General features: G+C 40.0%; 1 protein-coding gene and 1 pseudogene across 4 annotated transcripts in view; one reads left to right on the forward strand and one right to left on the reverse strand.

Annotated features, from left to right (window-relative positions):
- TEC (tec protein tyrosine kinase) overlaps positions 1 to 22,866 on the forward strand; it is a 136,724-nt gene that overhangs the window by 39,746 nt on the left and 74,112 nt on the right. For all 4 annotated transcript variants that reach the window (XM_024746659.1, XM_024746658.1, XM_024746661.1 and 1 more), the window contains exon 2: positions 5,075 to 5,260. In XM_024746659.1, the coding sequence (XP_024602427.1) occupies positions 5,123 to 5,260 (138 nt within the window). In that variant the 5' untranslated portion in view covers positions 5,075 to 5,122. The remainder of the gene's footprint in view (positions 1 to 5,074; positions 5,261 to 22,866) is intronic.
- Positions 7,793 to 10,626, reverse strand: LOC112400756 (40S ribosomal protein S8-like; annotated as a pseudogene).

The raw sequence follows: 22,866 nt of genomic DNA on the forward strand, positions 1-22,866 counted from the left end.
CTTAAAGAGCACATGTTAAATCAATGCATGTACCTGTATTATATGGACAATAAGAAACAACTATCCTTAGTGCAGCACTGCTCAGTCTATTTCCAGGTTCATTTGGCCCCCAGTACAGCACTGTGATCACCCATCATTTGGCAGTGGGCTGGATGGGGACCAGGAAAGATGAGATAAGTCAGCTGGCCTCTGTAACTTTTGCCTGTTGACCTTTTGAGTCTTCTCTTATCTAGACCTAGGTTCAATAGGTCACCAGACAAGGCTACTCAAAACTTTGTAGCCTGCTACAATATCAGTTGGTTGAAAGAAGACACAGTCAAGACTTTAATACAGGTTATCCCTGGGTGCCTTTGTTTCATAGGCAAGGAAGACCTGAGGGCTAAAGTGTTACTTTCTTCTAGAGCTACAAAGCTGCCTGATCCTGGAATAGCTCCAATTCATGATAAGTGGGGAGCCTAGAATGTACCCTTTATTCTGATTGAAGTCAGCCTAGCATTTTTTTCTTCTTTGCTTGTGTTTCTGCTACTCAATTCCCCTTATACAAAATAAAATTGGGGCTTAAGCTGAGAGTATACGTTGCAGAAGAGAGCATGGTAAGATTTGTTCCTATATAGTAGCTACCCATTTTAGGTACTTTTGAATTGAAATGTAATCTACAGGTACTGTTGGCAGGCACACATTTGATTTCTCAAGTAAATGTCAGTCTGATGTTTATTCATGCTAGATTTCTTAAAATTGCAAACAGGCACTAACTTTGTCGTAAACCTATGGCAAGATGTGTAATAGGCAATGCGTTCTGATGTATAAATTCCAAAATTGAGGGCTTTAACTAAAGTTTACTAATCTTAGGGCATTAACAAGTATTAGATTGAATTAGATAGTATTGCTGATTTTGTAGGTAAAATATTGCCGAACATTGGCAATTTCATATGGCTTAACCTAGTAAGGTGAGAATTTCAACAACCTTAAATCACTCTTTGCTCCTTCCTGTAAGGAGTTCATCCTTTTTCTACCCTGATAACTAGGCTGTTTGTTTCTTATTTACTATACCGCTTACCATCCTATCATTTGGTAACTCACAGTCACCTCTGTTCCCTTGATTAAAAATGTTATGAAAGGGTGTAGAGAGTAGGCTGGGTAGCCTTAGTAGCCATTTAAAATATATATATATATATATAAAATATATATATTTTCAGGCAGAATTTTTTATGATGAAAAAGAGTTTTTAGATCTTTTGGCTAAAATTGCTAGACCATGAAACTGAGATCCATTAGTCTGGTACTCTGATTTGCAACATTGGGCAGAGAACGTAACTTCTTGGTGGTTTGGGTTTCTCATTGGTAAAACAGTGTTCATTACCTGAACAGTGTCCGTTACCTACTTCAGAATATTGGTGTTCAAGATAAGCAACAAGAATTTGCTGTGTAGCACAGGGAACTATATTCAATCTCTGGTAATAATCTACAGTGGAAAATAATCTGAAAAGATATACCTGAATTACTTTGCTGTGTACCTGAAACTAACACAATATTGTAAATCAACTATACTTCAATAAAAAAAAAGAATGTTGGTGTTCAAAGGCTGTGTTAAGTTTTTCAAACTTTTAACAATTAGCAGTCAGAGTAAAGAAAAGAGTGTTCTTTCTTTTTAAAATAAATTTATTTATCTATTTTTGGCTGCGTTGGGTCTTCGTTGCTGCGTTTGGGCCTTCTCTAATTGCGGCGGGCGGGGCTACTCTTCATTGCGGTGCGCGGGCTTCTCATTGTGGTGGCTTCTCTTTGTGGTGGAGCACAGGCTCTAGGTGGACAGTCTTCGGTAGTTGTGGCTCACAGGCTCTAGAGCGCAGGCTCAGTAGTTGTGGCGCACGGGCTTAGTTGCTCCGCAGCATGTGGGATCTTCCCGGACCAGGGCTTGAACCTGTGTCCCCTGCATTGACAGGCGGATTCTTAACCACTGCGCCACCAGGGAAGTCCCAAGAAAAGAGTGTTCTTGTGTTCACCTTCAAGGAGACACAGAGAAAAGGGGCTTAACCTGCAGCTACGAGTTTTATTTTAAAAAGATATTTTTAACCCAGAGTTGGTTCCTTTGTGATTCTTATTTCTGAATGGGTCAGTTCTTTTCGGTGTGGAAAATGGTTTGGAGAGTGAGCTGGAGGACTCTGAAATTTTGTTTCATCTTCGTTTTCTACTTTAGAGCATCAAGCCTATTATTTCTCCAGTTTTTTAAAAAAATTAATTAATTATGTATGTATGTAATTTTATTGAAGTATTGTTGATTTACAATGTTTTTGTAAATCTGCTGTCTCCAGTTTTTAAAAAATATTAATTAGAGAGACTGTCTCCAGTTTTTTAAAAGAGACTGTCTCCAGAGAGACTGTGTCCAGTTTTCTTAAAAAATTAGTTATGTGTGTATGTATGTATTTTTATTGAAGTATTGTTGATTTACAATGTTGTGTTAGTTTCAGATGTACAGCACAATGATTCAGTTATACATACTTATATATATATATTTTTTCAGATTCTTTTCTCTTATAGGCCATTACAAAATATTGAGTCTAGTTCCCTGTGCTGTACAGTACATCCTTGTTAGTTATCTGTTTTATTTATAGCAGTGTGTATATGTTAATTCCAAACTCCTAATTTATCCCCACCACCTTTCCCCTTTGGTAACCATAAGTTTGTTTTCTATGTCTATGGGTCTATTTCTGTTTGAATATAAATTCATTTGCTCTCTTCAGTTTTTGGTATTGAGAGGTTGGTGTCCGTCTTTTTTTTTTTTAGCATCTTTATTGGAGTATAATTGCTTTACAATGGTGTGTTAGTTTCTGCTTTATAACAAAGTGAATCAGTTATACATATACATATGTTCCCATATCTCTTCCCTCTTGCGTCTCCCTCCCTCACACCCTCCCTATCCCACCCTTCTAGGTGGTCACAAAGCACCAAGCTGATCTCCCTGTGCTACGCGGCTGCTTCCCACTAGCTATCTACCTTACGTTTGGTAGTGTATATATGTCCATGCCACTCTCTCACTTCGTCCCAGCTTACCCTTCCCCCTCCCCATATCCTCAAGTCCATCCTCTAGTAGGTCTGTGTCTTTATTCCCGTCTTACCACTAGGTTCTTCATGACCTTTTTTTTTTCCCCCTTATATTCCATATATATGTGTTAGCATACGGTATTTGTTTTTCTCTTTCTGACTTAACTTCACTCTGTATGACTTAACTTCACTCACTACAAATAACTCAATTTCGTTTCTTTTTATGGCTGAGTAATATTCCATTGTATTTATGTGCCACATCTTCTTTATCCATTCATCTGTCGATGGACACTTAGGTTGCTTCCATGTCCTGGCTATTGGTAATAGTGCTGCAGTGAACATTGAGGTGCATGTGTCTTTTTGAATTACGGTCTTCTCTGGGTATGTGCCCATTAGTGGGATTGCTGGGTTGTATGGTAGTTCTATTTGTAGTTTTTTTTTTTTCGGTATGCGGGCCTCTCACTGTTGTGGCCTCTCCCGTTGTGGAGCACAGGCTCCGGACGCGCAGGCTCAGCGGCCATGGCTCACGGGCCCAGCCACTCCACGGCATGTGGGATCCTCCTGGACCAGGGCACGAACCCACATCCCCTGCATCGGCAGGCAGACTCTCAACCACTGCACCACCAGAGAAGCCCCTATTTGTAGTTTTTTAAGGAACCTCCTTACTGTTCTCCATAGTGGCTGTATCAATTTACATTCCCACCAACAGTGCAAGAGGGTTCCCTTTTCTCCACACCTTCTCCAGCATTTATTGTTTCTAGATTTTTTGATGATGGCCATTCTGACCTGTGTGAGATGATATCTCATTGTAGTTTTGATTTGCATTTCTCTAATGATTAATGATTGTGTGGTGTTTTCTTAATAAGTTCTCTCCCACATCTCAGTAACCCTGTGGTATTTACCTCCATATTTTATGAATGAAGGAAACTGATGATATTCAGAGGTTAAGCTGTTGTAAAGTAACCTTCCAGAAAATGGAGGGCCTGATTGGATGACGAGAGTTCAGTAATAGGGAGTTGCAAGGGTGTTTCCGAGGTGTCGGGTTGGGCGTGAAGATGGTAGGCTTCCTCACTGGCAGTATCAGGTTCCCGGCTGTACTCTTCACATGACTCCTGTTGCCTCTGTGGTTTGATACACAATGACTTCTTGTCAGAGTGTGGTGGAGGGCAGGGAAGAAAGGGCTGTTGTCCATTCAACTTGTCTCAGGTAAGAATGTTCAGGCCTTTTCTGAGTATCTTTGGTTTTCAGAGAGTTAAATTTTGTTGGATTTTAGAAGGCTTATTAGTCTAGGCATGGATAGTCTAGACGTGGGGCTCCAAATATATGGCTGAGAACCTTATACAGGTGAGCTCTGCCCTGAAGGGCAGCTGTGTAGGGTAGGTTGGCTGAGTAGGATTAGCTGTAACTGGGTGGGTTTCCTTCCTCTTGTGGTTGAGACAGGAGCCATAGGGAAGAGAAATGTGGAGCATGGTAGTGTAGGTATCAGAGAACATCCTCGTGGCTCTGGTGGCGAGGATGCTTGATCAAGATTACATCCTTACTAGAGCTGGAGATTGAATGCTATCCACCACTATGGTAATGCATTTTGTTCACAGTCTACCGTGCCTGTGTGCTTGTCTGTTTTGTGTACCAAGATCCTGAGGCAATTTAAATATCAGCCTAAACCAGCCATGCAGGCAATGAAATGTACTTTTCCTGCTGAGATATTTGTTTCCCTGCAATCAGATAGCAGAAGAGTGTGCCAGCAAGCTAAGGGATGGCAGGGAGGGACAAAGGAGTGAATCATCATCATCATGGCAAACCTTGATTAGATTTTCTTATGAAATCCAGGGACATGGAGGAACAGGATGGGGCTGGGGAAGAAGAGGAGGTTGAGCTTTCATGCCCTGGGCATTTTTAGTCCAGGTGCATGGAGTAACATTCCTCGGCTCTAGCTGTGGTCAGAGTAAAATCTGTTTTGGTAAATTTGGAATGACAGCCTTCTTGGATAATTAACGTGTCGCATTTTATTGCAACTGTTTGTTTTCTTACTTCAGAACCCTGGGATCTTCAATGGCAGGAGACACAGTGATCAGAAGACCAAGATGAATTTTAACACTATTCTGGAAGAGATTCTTATTAAAAGGTCACAGCAGAAAAAGAAGACATCACCCTTAAACTACAAAGAGAGACTTTTTGTGCTAACAGAGTCCATGTTAACCTACTATGAGGGTCGGGCAGAGGTAGGAGACAATCAAAGTTCACTTTGTTGCTTTCCGTGTTGATACTGTTTTATAATACTGACATTCCGCATACGCTCCAAATCTTATGGAGTAAGCTTTAGGTTAATGAAGTTCAGGTAATGATTTATTATCATTTGGATTTGAAAGATAAAGTTAAGGATATGGATAGACATTTTTCACAAGTCTGGTAATTATGGGTTTAGTATATACATGGGTATACAATTTTATATCGGCCTACTGAATTAATGTGTTAGAGAAAACAAATCCCTACATCAGTTTTAGATCCTTGTGGAATTCATTAAGTATGTTGTGTACATGGCTCTTTTCCATAAACTATCATATTATGTATAAAAGTCTTCTTTAGCACATATAAACTGTCTGTGTTCATCACTTTATATGAATATTTCTTCATTATTAAGTGAAAGTTACTTAAAACTGCTTAGTGATTTGGTGGAGTTGACTGACAACAGAACTGTTCAACTTTTTTTTGTGATGAGCAGCTAGTGCAAAGTTCCTTTGATGGGAGCAGAGGGCAGTGGCTCACAGAACCTGGTCAATGAGCAGGTGGCAGAGGAGGGCCATGTTGTCAGCCAGCTCCTGTCTTTTCAGTTGTTTTAGCCTCTGGTTCTACCACTAGATGAGGTGCATGCATATACAGTGGCCTCCGACCCATCTTTTTTTCTCCTGCCATCTTGGGAGTGCCTCATCTAGTACTGCAGGCCCAGCCACGTTCCTCCCTTTTAGAAATTTTCTTGGGTTCTAGGGAATGGCTGGGAGACTGTGTTGCCCTTTTTGACTGCATGCCATTGTCTACTTGGTTACAGTAGATTGTTGGTGATCTTGATGTTTGATTTTAGTTTATTTAATTCTGCTATTTTCCTAGAGCACCTTCCTCAGAAATGGATTTACTCATTTTTATTTTGTTTTTGTTTTGTTTTACTTCCACTAATTTCTCCCACTGATTTCTCTGTATTTTGGTTCCCCCAATACAGACAGAATGGCATTGCTTCTTGCTGGTGGTCCTCAACTCTGTTAATTTCTGCTGTGGCTTGTCATTGTGGAATTTTGCAGGTTCACGTAATTTAGGACTATAGTCCTTTACCCACCTTCCTAAATCCCCAAAATGCTGAAGACCCAAATTTCAAAAACTCTTTCAGTTGTAAAACCTGACCTTAGATGAAGCTATTTTTAGTCTTTATCTTAGTGTGATTTGTGTGTGTGTGTGTGTGTGTGTGTGTGTGTGTGTGTGTGTGCAGAATTAGTAATGTGTTTAATTATGTGGGGCTGTCCAGTTCTTACTGGGAGTGTATATGGTATATGTGCTATATTACACTTATTAAATCTGAAAAATTGAGGATTCCAAAAGGGTTTCAGATAAGACTAGATATATGAATTATTTTAAAATCTAAAATAAATTTTAAGGGGAACGTTAATAATTTTTTGCTGTATAATAATGATTTGTCATAATTTGAATAATATCATAAGAAAAGAATAGGAATGTAACAGTAAACGTGGGAAAGTGTGGTCCTTTACTAACCAAAAAAAACCTCAGAAACCTACATTACCTGCTTAGAAACATGGACCCATACAATTGAAATACATTGTAATTGTTAAGTCACTTTGAAGATGGTAAATGATAATACAAAGATGATACAAAGTTAAAAGTGCCCTAATTGCTTTAGCTTAAGCAGAATAAAGAGAACAGTGGAAACCCTCTTACTTCAGAACCTGACCCACTGTCTTTCCTGGCAGCAGCCTTCCCCACCATGAGAACCAGAAAGGACAGAATGAAGAGGTTGTCACAACATGTAACAGCCCAGCCTCTGACACTTAGCATTGATTTACTGTATAGCACAGGGAATTATACCCGATATCTTGTAATAACGTATAATGGAATATAATCTGCAAGAAACCTGAATCACTGTGCTGTACATCTGAAACTTATACAATATTGTAAATCAACTATACTTCAATTAAAAAAAAAAAGAAAAAACAAGAAGAATCCATCTCCTTTCTGGCTACTGCTGACTGGCCCAGGGAGCCTAGTCCCGTTAGCTAGTCCTGCCTGAACCCCCCTCCTCCCATGAGCTGGGCATTCTGATCCCTCCTGGATTCTTTTCTTGGGGACTGATGTTCATTGGCAAACTTATGACTTTCAGTTGGAAATATGGTTGCAGATTTGTTTGCCTCCCACAGTTAAAAAGAAATAGTTAACTATATTAAAAAGTCAGGAATTTTAAGGTAAGAATCTGAATTCTTGAGACAATAAAAGTTCTGACAGTACTAGGCAGAATTCCTTCTTGACAGCTCTCGGCCTAGCTCCTAGGTAAGCCCAGTAGCACTTCGCTGTTATGTTTCTTCCCTGTTTGGGTTAATCTGCCCAGTTCTCTGTTTTCCTTGGGTAAATGTTCTTGTTTTCATCTCCCTCGCCCTAGAAGCTGTGATCTGAAAAGGGCTGTAATGTGGGTAACCCACATTTTTTAGAACAATAAACACCTTTATTATATGAGCTAAGATAGGAGGGAAGAGGATTTATTTGCCTTTCTGGGCCTTGATTTTCCTCAGATAGAACTCCAGCTCCTTTCCCTCTAGCACATAGTGATCTGCTCAGCCACACTGGCCTGCTCTTGAAGTGATGCATGCAAGAAGCTTGTCCTGCTGGAACTGCTCCTATAGAAGACTGCTGATTTTGGCATTCTTTTTCTTTTTTTCTTCATTCATTCATTTATTTTTGCCTGCGTTGGGTCTTCGTTGCTGCCTGAGGGCTTTCTCTAGTTGCAGCGAGCAGGGGCTACTCTTCGCTGCAGTGCACAGGCTTCTCATTGCGGTGGCTTCTCTCGTTGTGGAGCATGGGCTGTAGGCAAGCGGGCTCCAGTAGTTGTGGCATGGGGGCTCAGTAGTTGTGGCTTGTGGGCTCTAGAGTGCAGGCTCAGTAGTTGCGGTGCACAGGCTTAGTTCCTCTGCTGCATGTGGGATCTTCCCAGACCAAGGCTTGAACCAGTGCCCCCTCCACTGGCAAGCGGATTCTTAACCACTGTACCACCAGGGAAGTCCTGACATTCTTTTACCTTTCGTCATATTTCTTTCTGTTTTTTAAAAAAATTATTTATACAGTGTATTTTATGTTGAAAGTTTTTTAAAATTAATTAATTACTTTTTGGTTGCTTTGGGTCTTTGTTGCTGTGCGTGGGCCTTCTCTAGTTGCGGCGAGTGGGGGCTACTCTTTGTCGTGGTGCGCGGGCTTCTCACTGCGGTGTCTTCTCTTGTTGTGGAGCGTGGGCTCTAGGGCGTGTGGGCTTCAGTAGTTGTGGCACATGGGCTCAGTAGTTGTCACTTGCAGGCTTTAGAGCACAGGCTCAGTAGTTGTGGTGCATGGGCTTAGTTGCTCTGTGGCATGTGGGATCTTCCTGGACCAGGGCTCGAACCCGTGTCCCCTGCATTGGCAGGTGGATTCTTAACCACTGCGCCACCAGGGAAGCCCCCTTTTATCATATTTCTTCTCAATATTCTTTGATCGTTTTTTGTTTAAAATCTCTTCCTCCTCAGGAGTCAGCTTGGCCCAGGGGCAGTGCACAGTGGGACTTGTACCACTACCGGTACCGTGTGCTGTCAGTGAGCATGATGCATTTCTTCACCAGGGTCTTGGTATGGACCAGTTTGTTGTTGGATGCATTGTAGACAACATCAATGATCCTTGTCTTGCGTGTACAACACTCCGAGCCCCAGGAGAAGTTCCCCACGTCTAGCCTCAAAGCCGGGTAATTCTTGTTGCCCCTCCTTGCACATGGACTGTGTGTATGCGGCGGGGTCCAATCTTGGTGTTGGCAGCAGGGCGTTCCAGCTCATACCTCCACTTCCTGTGGTAGGGCTTTCTCTTGTCCCCGGTCTTGCGGCTCTTGTGCCGGTTGTCCCGAGAGATGCCTACGTGTGGAAGCAGGGGGCAGGAGCCTCAGCCAGGGAGCCCAGGGCTGGGCCCTGCCAGCCCAGTGCCCAGAGTCAACAGGTATTAAAAGAAAATGTTAAAAGTGTAAGACTTTTAAGACTCTAAGTGGATTAGAAAAACCATGGGGGCCATTCTGCGGTAGCCCCAGAGATATTTATTTTAGTTGTTCATAGTTCTGTTTTTAAAATAAATACTGGGTAGGCTACTGATTGATCTAGTATCTGTGATTCCTAGTTTCTTTGTAGCAATTCAGTGACATTCATCCTTTATTAAAACTCTCAGTTAATCACAGAGTCAGACATCAATCTTTTCCTGGTTCTCTGGACCCCAGCTCCTTCGTTAGGATGGCAATAAGCTTTTACTGAAAATTTTCCTATTAAGTACAGTTTATTGTACTTTTCAAAGTATGCTAAGAAATTCTGTTCTAGATGATGAGAAATTCAGTCAAGCTGCTTCTTCCAAGTCTCATGTAAAACTTGTGTTTCCGTTTCTGCTGTGGGCCATTCTTTGGTTTGTCCTCCTTGCTCTTTCTCAACTAGCTTATGTTTCTGCATCTTCTAGTGAACCAATAAAAGATCTTACTGACGATTTATATTGTTTGCTCTTCTTATAATAACACAGAACAAAGGAAACTGCGCTCTTGCTTTCTGGTCAGGGAACTAAATGACACAGGGGTTAGACCACCTGACGTTCTGCTGGAGCCTCCACATGGTTTTGAGATGGAATCCAGGGAAGAACAGGACTGGAGTTTAATCAGAAAAAAGGCCTTTTGGGGCTTCCCTGGTGGCGCAGTGGTTGGGAGTCCGCCTGCTGATGCAGGGGACACGGGTTCGTGTCCCGGTCCACATGCCGCGGAGCGGCTGGGCCCGTGAGCCATGGCTGCTGAGCGTGCGCCTCCGGAGCCTGTGCTCCACCACAACAGTGAGAGGCCCGCATACCGCAAAAAAAAAAAGAAAGAAAAAAGGCCTGTTAAATAATGGTGAGAAAACAAGGAATGGAGAGATTTTTATATGTTTAGATATTTGAATACAAAAATTTCGAGTAGCGTGTAAATCTGCAACTATTGTTAGCTAAGAAATCAGGACATTTTTATAATTGGACTTTGGTATTACCAATTTTGTTGGTTTCTTGTCTGCAACACTCCTCTGTTATGAAAACTGACAATAGTTTATAAGGTTGAGGAATAGGGAGACTAGTTGTGTCAGGGATCCCCAAGGCTACCCCCAGGTTCAGTAATTCACTAGGAGGACTCAGGGGACTGAGCGGTGAGTTTACCTCACTGCTATGATTTATTTCAGTGAAAGAAGAAAAAGCAAAATCAGCAAGGGAAAAGGTGCCTGGGGCAAGTCTGGAGGAAACCAGTCACAAGCTCGCAAGAGTCCTTTCTCAGCAGAGCCACAAAGGGGGTATATAATTCCTCCATTACCGGATTGTGACAATTGTGAAATGTTTTCTAACTGGGAACCTCGTTAGAGACTCAGTGGCCAAGGTTTTCATTGGAGGCTGGTCACATAGGCACCCTCTGTCTAAGCATGTACGAAAATTCCAGACTCCAGAAGGAAAGCAGGGGTTCAGCATAAGCCAGGTGGTTTGTACAAACAGGTTAGGCCCAGTGAGCCATTCTTATCAGTGCTGGGAATGGGAGAGCCCTCCCCTCTCAAAATGCGAGTTCCCAGAACCCAGCCAGGGACCAACCTTGTAGGCAGCTTCATGGGCCTGTCATGTTAACTCTTTCGTGTACATTAGTAGTAATTATGATACAAATTACTGAGTACCCAATACAGGCCAGGCACTGTGCTAAATAAGTACGTGCATTATTTTCTTTATTCCTCAAAACAATACTGTATGAAGTCTTACTAGTACCCCCATTTCAAAAATGAGTGATACGAGGCTCAGAAAGTTTAAAAACTTACACAAGGTCAAATACTAATGAGTTGCAGGGCTGTTTCTTCAGAGCCTGTCTTTGAAACAACCTTGATACTCTGGGGAAACTTAGGAAAAAAAATCTATTAAATCTCTCTATAATACAGATGAAGTTTTATTTTAAAACTTTTGAGGATATTTTTATTACTTTCAGCTATGATTTTTTAAAAAAATTTCTTTGTGGTAGAAGAAAATTAACGTCAGACAAAATGGGGATTTTTGTCTGATTCTGCCACTATCTAATTGGACTTTAGAAAAGTCTTCAATTGTTTTTATAGTTTAGAAATTGCTTTCATATAAATATATTGTCTCTTTACACCCTTAACTCCCTTGCCATCACTGTTGCAACCCAGCACACATCCAATCTATTTCCAAGTCCTGTGAATTCTCCTTCCCTTCATTACAACCTTATTGCAGCTCCCAACTCCATTCTCTTGGTGGATTACTGCCCTAGTTGATTTTACTTTTGGATCTTCATCTTTCAACTATAAAACCATAAAAGGGATTTTTAAAACTTGTAGATTTGCATCTGCTCTACGATCAAGTTAAAACTCCTTAGCTTGGAATACAAGGTACTTGATGGCCTTTTTCCTTGTCTTCTCTCTCTCCTTCCTCCATCCCCAGCTGTCTTCTACCTGCAGTTACTCTTTCACATTGTGCCTTTGTTACTATTGTTCAATCAACTTGAAGTGATATATTCCTCTACCTGCCTACCAGGATCGGTCTATCTATCCATATCTATTTTATCCATCAGAAATGTGTTGAGTGCCCTAGTAATCACTTACTCATCTTTTCTGACTCAGCTCAACCCCCACCTTCTCTGAAGCCTTTCCTGTATCCCTCCCACCAGTGGTGGAATCCCCAGCCCACCTCAGCCCTTTTGTGCCCTGTTCATATTTTTATCATGGCATCTTGGTTGCTTGACTCTATCTACATATCTGTGTCCCCCATTGGACTTTAAGCTCTTTGAGGGCAGGGTTCATAGCTTTTCTATCTTCGTATTTCTGAGAGTTTAGTGCAGAGTTGAGTGCTCAATACATGTTGGATGGCTGGATGGGTCCAAAGGAGACATGGGGAGACCTCAACCCTTAGAAGCAGGCAGGGCAGATTTATCCTATGCAAACATCATGAGCAACCAGAAAGGTTGTCATGCTGCTAATAAGTAGAAGGGTCAGGATTTGAGCCTTGGTATTCTGACTCTAAGTTCAGTGCTCTTCCTATAATGCCTCCCTTATTGTTTTATTCCAGTTGTACTGAAATCAAACATTCTATGTGATGAGTTCTTTGAAAATCTAACCTTTTACCCAGGTTAACTGTCGGGATAGTGGAGGTAGTTATAAGATGATGGCACGAGTATCTTGAATATCCTGGGCAACCTCTCGTATTTCTATAAGGCCTTCTGGGTTACATAGAGTTGTTTTCTTTACCACCCCTGGAACCTGGAGACTCTAGTGATATAGGCATAAGAGCTTACTATGGTTCTGAAATGATCAGATATTTCTCCCTTAGTTGTATCCCTAGACTAGGTGGACTCCCAGTGGGGAGCATAGGTTTACAAGACCTTTCTAATTGCTACCTGAAGATTTATATCTTCTGGCACTTTCTAGGATTCTGGGGGGCGAGTGTGGGGTGGACAAAATAGTTTCTTTTACTATAGGACAATTGGAAGTGTTTACATCAGACTTTAGAGGTTATCAGACAATTTACTAGCTTGTAAAAAAGTGGGACAGCTCTAGATGCTCTGTAGACAGTACAGTGGCTAGTGTACTAGGGCTCTGAAAATTCTCAACTCTATTATCCCATGAAAACTCATTTTCTTTTTGGCAGTTGAGTTTCCTTGTTTCTGAAATAAGGTTGTATCAACTTCCTGTCTTGTGTCTCAGTTTCCTCTCTGGTGTCTCTTCCCCACTTTTGATTCATATCTGTTTTCTTATTTTACTGACCTGGATCTGACCTTCCTCATCACTTAAAAGAGCCAAGATGCAGGTCTGAAGTCCTAGGGTCTGATTCACCTTCTTAATTTGACAAATTATCCATTTTCATTTAATAATGTTCACTGTTTTTTTCCTCTAGGAAGCAGAAACCTATTTAAGATAGAAAAGGGGGAGAATACCATTTGTTCCATCCACACTCCAAAAATATTTTTGTAACTTTTAATTTTGCTATAGTTTCAGACTCACAGAAAAGTTGCAAGAATAGTACAAGGAACTCTCAAGTAACCTTTACTCAGATTCATAAATTACCTATGGTTGCCCCATTTGCTCTGTCATTCTCTTGGTCTCTTCCTTGGTCTCTTCCTCTTCATATGCATGTTTTCCGAACCATTGGAAAGTAAGCTGTACACAGTCCCCTTTTGCTGTTAAATAATTCATTGTGTATTGTCTAAAAATAAGGACATTCTCTTTTAGAACCACAGTACAATGATCAAAATCAAGACATGTAACGCTGATACAGTAGTATTAAGTGGTCCAGAGTCCATAGTCAAATTTCATTCATCGTTCCACTGATGTCTTCATAGCTGTTTCTCAACCTCCCCTCCTTGCCCAAATCCAGGATCTAATCCCTGATCACACATTGCATTTAGTAGGTCAAGACATAAAGTTTGTAAATGTCCATGGGGCAAGGAAGAGAAATGCATGGAGGAAATACTGTCCTTTGTCGTTTGTTGTAAAATGCCAACTACATCATGAATACTCAGTGATTGTATATCAGAGTCTGCAAACATGAAATTGGATTTAAAAATCATTAGAGTTGTTCTCCTACTCTCATTCTCATGGTCATCATTAGGGGCTGAAGATCACCTTCCTGCGAAATAAGTTATTTTAGCCTGTTCCACTGAGATGAATATTAATCACTTTCTCTCTCCCCCACCTCAATTTTAACTTTTTCTTCTTCTGTGTTAAATAATTATGAGTCATGTAAAGCATTTTTTGGAGAACAGTACAGTATGAGTAATTTCTAGTAAATGAAGAGGGAATTTAATCAAAGGTTTGGTCCTCATGCTACTTAAAAGTAGAAATAATAAAAGGATTCTAGATCTCAAAAAATACTCTTGGATCTGGCTGTGATAGTTGTGGTTTATTCAGTGATGATTTGTATCATGATGAGAGAGACAAAGGCCTTAAGAAACATCAGCATTTCTGTTCATACATGGTATTACCTAGTTTATTTTATTCAGAAGACTTAGCTCTCGGCAATTTTTAGTGATTTTCGTAAGCTGAGTTTTGTTTTTCTCTGCATCGTGAACTGCTGGGCTGGGGATTCTTAGAAATCTTTGAAGCTAGTTCTGTAATTAGTAGCTTCTATTAAGTGTTTGTTGATGAGGATAGGTATGATAGCACTTACCCTGAGGAACAGTTAAAAAAAAGACCAAATTATATGAGTAGAGGGAGCATTGGTGGTAAAAGTGCAGACTATATAGATTTTTGGTGAGGAGTGGGGTTGGGGAGGGATTGGGGAACGTCTCCATTTGGCTATGGGTTGGAGTATGAGCAGTGTTGGGCAGAGGAAACATCATGTGCAAAGGCCCTGGGGTGGAAGAGGGCTTGGTGTGTCTGTGGAACTGTTCTGTTCTAGACCTACCTAGATTTATATGCTGATAATTACCCATTCATGGGGATGATTATTTGTTAGTAATGAAGAAGTCGTACAATTTTAGAGCTGGAAGGAACTTTAAAGAGTAACCTTCAAGTCTTCCACTTGTGGAAACTGAAGATAAGGAAATGATTTGCTCCAGGTCACCCAGTAAGCTGGTTGTTAAGCCTGGATCAAAACTCAGATCAGCCTCTCTGATTGCACTGCCTTTGTTTGGAAAAGATGAGTTTGGGTTGCCCAGGTAGGTGAGGGTACTTACACAGCTTAAATAATGATTGTTCACAGAATGGACTCCATCTAGTGACTATTCAGACCCCTTTGCTTAAAATACTTGTCACTTTTTTGCCTTTGAAGCTTTGCTCTTGCTGTGCTTAACAGTTGTCCTTCTGTTCATCCAATTCCCATCTCAAGGCCTCTTTTTTTCTTTAAATTTGAAAAAATTTTATTTTTTAAAAAAATTGAAGTATAGATTTATAATGTTGTGTTAGTTTCTGATGTATAGCAGAGTGATTCAGTCGTGTGTGTTTGTGTGTATATATGTATCCTTTTTCAAATTCTTTTTCATTATAGGTTATTATAAGATACTGAATATACTTCCCTGTGCTATACAGTAGGACCTTGTTGTTTATCTATTTTATGTAAAGTAGTGTGTATCTGTTAATCCCAAGCTGTTTCTGTTTTGTAAATAAGTTCATTTGTATCATTCTTTTAGATTCCATATAGAGGTGATATCATATGATGCTTGTTTTTCTCTGTCTGACTTACTCTTAAGTGAGAGACCTTGTTCACCTTCCCATCCCCCAGTTATAAATGCCAACCCCTTCAGAATTACTGTTAAATTTATATGTATTATTATTGTTATTGCCTCTTTAAAGTCACCAACTACATAATAATCTCCTTGAAGGCAGAGGTTGTTGCCTCCTAATTTCAACATATCACACAATATCTTGTACCCATTGCCTGCTCCAAAAAGTTTTTGTTGGTAAAAATTACAATAGTGATGATCAGTTAGTATTTCAAGTAAGCAAAAAGATCTTTAGCGACATTGTAATAGTTATTTTCCATGCAATTTTGTTCCATTTTAGTTGTTGAGAAGATGCCTTATTTAAAGTTAGAATCAAAACTGTGTTTTTATTTAGTATTTATTAGTATTAAGCTCTCCCCCAAACTAAAATGTGGACATTATTGTAAACAGCCGGAGTATGAACTGTCAGAAGAAATCACATGGCCATTTGAGGAAGTGAAACTACATTTTGAGTTGTTTCTAAATCCATTTAGAACATGGTTTAGCCACTGGTCAGGTACACGTAGAGAATCACCTATAGAAGGGCACTTAGAAACACCTGGGTTATTCAGTAATTCCATGACTCTCTTAAGAGAACTCTTGATGTTATTAGCCTTTGGGTTTTGTGAATATACTGTACTTCTGAGATAAATATTATCTCATGATGGCTTGATGATTGCTACTTCAGATAATTAAAAACATTGTTATAGTCTTCTTACCAAAGCTCTTCATTTACCTTTTTTATTTTTAATCTTAGTCAACTGCCTATAATATTTGCATGATACCACATTGGTAAACACCTGAATTGAAAAATTGCACAAAATATGTGCAATATAGTTGTTAAATAAAATTAAATGAGTAAGTAAGAGACTTAAATGAAATCTCTAGTGATTTTCAATAGACTGTGAGAAAGGAGTTCCCCCCCTGCCCCCGCCCGCATCATCTTAGTTGTATGTGAAGACTTTTGGAAAAGTTCTGTCTTTATTCCAAGTAATCACATAGGTATAGCTGTTCCTTAATTTTATTTGCCACTGCAAAAAGTAACATGGATAGGTGCAATTCCCTGCTCATGAGATTGTAACATGTGAATTTTTCTCCTTTTAGGGGAATATATATATGTAAAATATATTTATTTCATGTATATATATTTCCTGGCAAAAGAGAGTCTGTGCACTTATCTGTTTCATGGGAGTCAGCTCATTTGTTTTCATTCATTCATCATTTGTACAGAAAAGATTTAGTGAGTATGTACAGTATGGTAGGGATGGAGGAATTAAAAGATGAGTGATTCTGGTTTTGTTAAGCTTACAGTCTGATTAAGTTATACTTCTGCCTTTCTGGATTCAAAATGGCAAACTTTCCTATACTGCATCCAGTCTGTTTTGAAGGGGGCCTCTTGAGACCTGGAGTTAACCTTGTCTGCCACTGTTGTTTGCACTCACCCATGCTTTTCTGGATTACCTGGGAGTCTTAACTTTCCTTGCCCTTGTGTTTCCCTCTGTTCTTAGACTTTACATAGCATAGAGTTCACAAAAGTACAGGGGTTTTGCACACATACTTGCAGTGCTCTGTTCTCCATAGCATCTCCATAAAGTGTATCTGTAGATAACCAACACATTTGCCCACCATCTACTTCACAGGTGAAGACACTGGGGAACAAACAACCAAGTCAGGTACCTTCTCTGAAGTGACATCCCATTTGACTAGCTGAACCAAGATGTCTTATCTTTCTGGCTAGCATGCTGTTAAACCACACTGTGCTAGTTTAAGGAAGGGGGACTGCCTTAAACAGTGTGTTCACTGACCACCTCTATATATACGCTTCCTTCCTCCTTCCATTCTTTAGCTTTATATATAAGACCTTAGAAAGGGTGTTCTTTTAGCACTTGTTGATTTGTGTTTGTTTTTTCCTCACTGCATCCCTGTGAGGTGGTGGGAATTCTTTGCATTTCAGTAAATTAGAGTTGTACAGAAAAGAGACCCATGGAAAGAACATATTACTGTGAATGCTTAGATGAAAGAGACTGAAAGGGTTAAACTGAAGTTGTAACTCTTAAAAACTTTAAAATGGGTTTGGTTAAATAGTTCATTTCATAAGTACTTTATTTTTATTTATTTATTTATTTTTTTGCCATAGGCTGTGTTGCTTTCTTTCTTTTTTTTTTTTTTTTAACATCTTTATTGGGGTATAATTGCTTTACAATGGTGTGTTAGTTTCTGATTTATAACAAAGTGAATCAGCTATACATATACATGTGCTCCCATGTGTCTTCCCTCTTGCGTCTCCCTCCCTCCCACTCTCCCCCTCCCACCCCTCCAGGCTGTCCCAAAGCCCCGAGCTAATATCCCTGTGCCTTGCGGCTGCTTCCCCCCAGCTATCTACCTTACTACGTTTGTTAGTGTGTATATGTCCATGACTCTCTCTCGCCCTGTCAAAACTCACCCTTCCCCCTCCCCATATCCTTAAGTCCCTTCTCCAGTAGGTCTGCGCCTCTATTCCTGTCTTATCCCTAGGTTCTTCATGACATTTTTTCCCCTTAAATTCCATATACATGTGTTAGCATACGGTATTTGTACTTTAAATGATTCTTTGCAGAGAAACCTCACAGGTAACTTAATTAAAGATGAATTTATTCACATTCATAGGCTATCCCAACAAGTAGAGAACAGTGTCACAGTTGAAGAAAATCCCTAAAATCTACTGCAGTAATTAGTTCAACACTTTTAAAAATAGTAAATAAGTAAGTTAAACACTTACTAAAATAGTAAAGTAAGGTGATTTTTAGGTTAACTCAGTTCTGACTAGGATTGATTACAGTACAATATCAAAAAAAGGGTAGAGACTTGAATTTTCTTGGAAAAAGATGAGTAGCTTGATACTGAAGATCAAATATGTAATTCAGAACTTACTTTTTAAATTTTTTTTAAAATTTTATTTATTTATTTATCTATTTTTTGGCTGCATTCGGTCTTCGTTGCTCCATGTGGGCTTTCTCTAGTTGTGGCTAGCGGGAGCTACTCTTTATTGCGGTGTGCGGGCTTCTCATTGCGGTGGCTTCTCTTGTTGTGGAGCACGGGGTCTAAGCCCGCATACTTCAGTAGTTGTGGCACAGGGGCTCAGTAGTTGTGGCACAGGGGCTCAGTAGTTGTGGCTTGTGGGCTCTAGAGCACAGGCTCAGTAGTTGTGGCGCACGGGCTTAGTTGCTCCGCGGCATGTGGGATCTTCCTGGACCAGGGCTCGAACCTGTGTCCCCTGCATTGGCAGGTAGATTCTTAACAAGCCCCAGAAGCCCCAGAACTTGTTTTTAAACAGGGTCATTCTTTTATTTTCAGACGTCACACTTAATCACTTTCTAAGGATAGGTGTTATGTCCAAAATATGTGTAGGAAACAAGACCAATTTCCATTGGATGAGATAATGTGTTTCTTGAGGTTCTAGAGTGAGCTTACCAGCAGTTTTCTATTCCTTCTTCATTATAGGGAACTTCTGTTGTGGTCTGAGGTCCATCTCTGAGTTAATTGGATTCCTGTGAGTTAGAGAGTAGACTGTGGACTTTGGAGCCAGATCATCTGGGTTCAAATCCTAAATTTGTTACTTATTAGCTGTGTGACCTTGGTCAAATTACTTAATCTCTCTGTGCCTTATTTTCCTCATCTTTAAACTGGGGCAAATAATAGTACTTCCCTCACAGGTTTTTGTCTGGAGTAAATGGATCCCTATATATGAAGTAGTTAGGACAGTTTCTGGCATATAGTAAGTGCCATTGTAAGTATCAGTGGTTATTATTATAAGTAGTTTCCATTGTCACCCACTTTTGTCTTTTTTGTATAATGTGTTTCAGAGTTTCTGCTCTTGCATCTGGCTTTTCCCAGATATAGACATTTTTTGCAATAAGCATAACCATTTCATTCTCCTAGTAAGTCATTAATCACAGGTGATTCATTCTTTAAATTGATCTTTGCTGCTTGTGGTCCAGTTACATTGTGGTGCTCTGGATTACTGGTGGAAATGCATACCTTGGGGTAGGGCTAGTTCTCATTCTTGGCACCTCTGAGCCTGTGTTGGTGGAACTCTCATCGGGTCTGCTCTGGATGTTTCTCTCTGGTTGTTTGTCTGTGGGCACATGACAGGGTGCTGCTTGCGATAAATGTGTGCTGTTCAGTTTTACATTTCGTAACATCAGAGGTGGATCTACTGGTAAGCATTAGAGCCTTTCAATTCCGTAGCCCTTTCTAATGCCCCTGGAAGGGCCCTAGCGCTTTCACATTCATAATTTTGCACTGAAAAAAAGAGAGTCTTCTCCCCAAAGTGTGTAAGTCTCAGGCCACTCAAAACCTGGATCTGTCTCTGCAGAGCATGTGAGACTCTATTTGTTCTAGTATCTGATAATATCTACAAATTCTGCCAGTGAAATACCCCCAGGCATCCTTACTGTAAAACATCTAAAATATAAGCATATTTATAGTTTATGTTCTTAAAAGCTTTTTTTCTAGAACAAAGAATCTACTTTAATCTGTCAAATTTATTTTCCTTTAATAAAAGTTTCAGCATTGTTATTTTTTATTTATTAATTTAATTAATTATTTGATTTTATTTTATTTTTTGGCTGTGTTGGGTCTTCATTGCTTCACGCGAGCTTTCTCCCATTGCTGCGAGCGGGGGCTACTCTTCATTGTGGTGCACGGGCTTCTCATTTGCGGTGCCTTTTCTGTTGCAGAGCAGGGGCTCTAGGTGCACGGGCTACACTAGTTGCAGCATGTGGGCTTCAGTAGTTCGGCGCACGGGCTTAGTTGCTCTGTCATGTGGGATCTTCCCGGACCTGGGATCAAACCTGTGTTCCCTGCATTGGCAGGCGGAATCCTAACCACTGGGCCACCAGGGAAGTCCTCAGTGTTGTTTTTAAAACTCCAGTACTTTTCTTGTTAAATGTATTCCTGAGTATATTATGGTTGTAGTTACTCTTGTGAACAGGTGAATTTTCATGATATGTTGTAATTAGATATAGTTGATATATAATCAAGCTCTAGATTTTTATAAATCTATTTTGTAACCAACCAGTATACTATGCTATTTCTAAGTATTATGTATTTTCTAAGTATTACAATTTTCTATTACCAACTTTGCTATAAAAGGGTTGTTTTCTATTAAATTTAACCCAAATTATGAGAATAAAATAATTTTTAAAATATAAAGAAAAATAAAAGCATTTTAAATTCTAAATGGGAATACTCGAAAGGCCATGTGGAGGCCTGGGGGAGGGCATTCCAGCAGGGGAATCCAGGAATGTAAGACCCCAAGGGAGACAGGAGCAGCAAAGAGGCTGAGGGGCTGAAGTGGAGTGGGATGGGGCGTAGGGAGGATGTGGCTGGAGACCTGGGCAAGATCCTGCATGGATCATTGCGGACCATGGAAAAGACTTTGGATTTTTTTTTAAAATTTTTATTAAAACAATTTTTAAAAAATGTGATACAACGATTTTGGAGGGTTGGGAGTGGGGAGTGACAAAGTTTGGCTCTTACATTCATGCACGTTAAGATGCTGGGGCACAGTAGAACATGAATTGGCCGTTAGAAGGTGTGAGGTTTAAGTTCTGGCTCTGCTAGCCAGTGTAATCTTTTTTTTTTTTTTAACATCTTTATTGGAGTATAATTGCTTTACAATGGTGTGTTAGTTTCTGCTGTATAACAAAGTGAATCAGCTATACATGTACATATATCCCCATATCTTCTCCCTCTTGCATCTCCCTCCCACCCTCCCTATCCCACCCCTCTAGGTGGTCACAAAGTACTGAGCTGATCTCCCTGTGCTATGCGGCTGCTTCCTACTAGCTACCTATTTTACATTTGGTGGTGTATATATGTCCGTGCCACTCTCTCACTTCGTCCCAGCCTACCCTTCCCCCTCCCTGTGTGCTCAAGTCCATTCTCTACATCTGCATCTTTATTCCTGTCCTGCCTCTAGGTTCTTCTTAAACATTTTTTTCTTTTAAGATTCCATATATATGTGTTAGCATACGGTATTTGCTTTTCTCTTTCTGACTTGCTTCACTCTGTATGACAGACTCTAGGTCTATCCATCTCACTACAAATAACTCAATTTCGTTTCTTTTTATGGCTGAGTAATATTCCATTGTATATATGTGCCACATCTTTATCCATTCATCTGTTGATGGACTCTTAGGTTCCTTCTATGTCCAGGCTACTGTAAATAGTGCTGCGATGAACATTGTGGTACATGACTCTTTTTGAATTATGGTTTCCTCAGGGTATATGCCCAGTACTGGTATTGCTGGGTCATATGGTAGTTCTACTTGTAGTTTTTAAAGGAACCTCCATACTGTTCTCCATAGTGGCTGTTTCATTTACATTCCCACCAACAGTTCAGGAGGGTTCCCTTTTCTCCACACCCTCTCCAGCATTTATTGTTTGTAGATTTTTTGATGATGGCCATCTGACCGGTGTGAGGTGATACCTCATTGTGGTTTTGATTTGCATTTCTCTAATGATTAGTGATGTTGAGCATCCTTTCATGTGTTTGTTGTATATCTGTATATCTTCTTTGGAGAAATGTCTAGTTAGGTCTTCTGCCCATTTTTGGATTGGGTTGTTTGTTTTTTTTTGATACTGAGCTGCATGAGCTGTTTGTGTATTTTGGAGATTAATCCTTGTCAGTTATTTCACTTGCAAATATTTTCTCCCATTCTGAGGGTTGTCTTTTTGTCTTCTTTATGGTTTCCTTTGTTGTGCAAAAGCTTTTAAGTTTTATTAGGTCCCATTTGTTTATTTTTGTTTTTATTTCCATTTCTCTAGGAGGTGGGTCAAAAAGGATCTTGCTGTGATTTATGTCATAGAATGTTCTGCCTATGTTTCCCTCTAAGAGTTTTATAGTGTCTGGCCTTCCATTTAGGTCTTTAATCCATTTTGAGTTTATTTTTGTGTATGGTGTTAGGGGGTGTTCTAATTTCATTCTTTTACATGTAGCTGTCCAGTTTTCCCAGCACCACTTATTGAAGAGGCTGTCTTTTTCCACTGTATATTCTTGCCTCCTTTATCAAAAATAAGGTGACCATATGTGCGTGGCTGACCATATCTCCAGGCTTTCTATCATGTTCCATTGATCTGTATTTCTGTTTTTGTGCCACTACCATACTGTCTTCATCACTGTAGCTTTGTAGTATAGTCTGAAGTCCAAGAGCCCGATTCCTCCAGCTCCATTTTTCTTTCTCAAGATTGCTTTGGCTATTCAGGGTCTTTTGTGTTTCTATACAAATTGAAATTTTTTGTTCTAGTTCTGTGAAAAATGCCATTGGTAGTTTGATAAGGATTGCATTGAATCTGTAGATTGCTTTGAGTAGTAGAGTC

This window comes from Neophocaena asiaeorientalis, unplaced genomic scaffold (genome assembly GCF_003031525.2).
Source record: "Neophocaena asiaeorientalis asiaeorientalis breed wild unplaced genomic scaffold, Neophocaena_asiaeorientalis_V1.1 scaffold19, whole genome shotgun sequence".
NCBI lineage: Eukaryota > Metazoa > Chordata > Mammalia > Artiodactyla > Phocoenidae > Neophocaena > Neophocaena asiaeorientalis.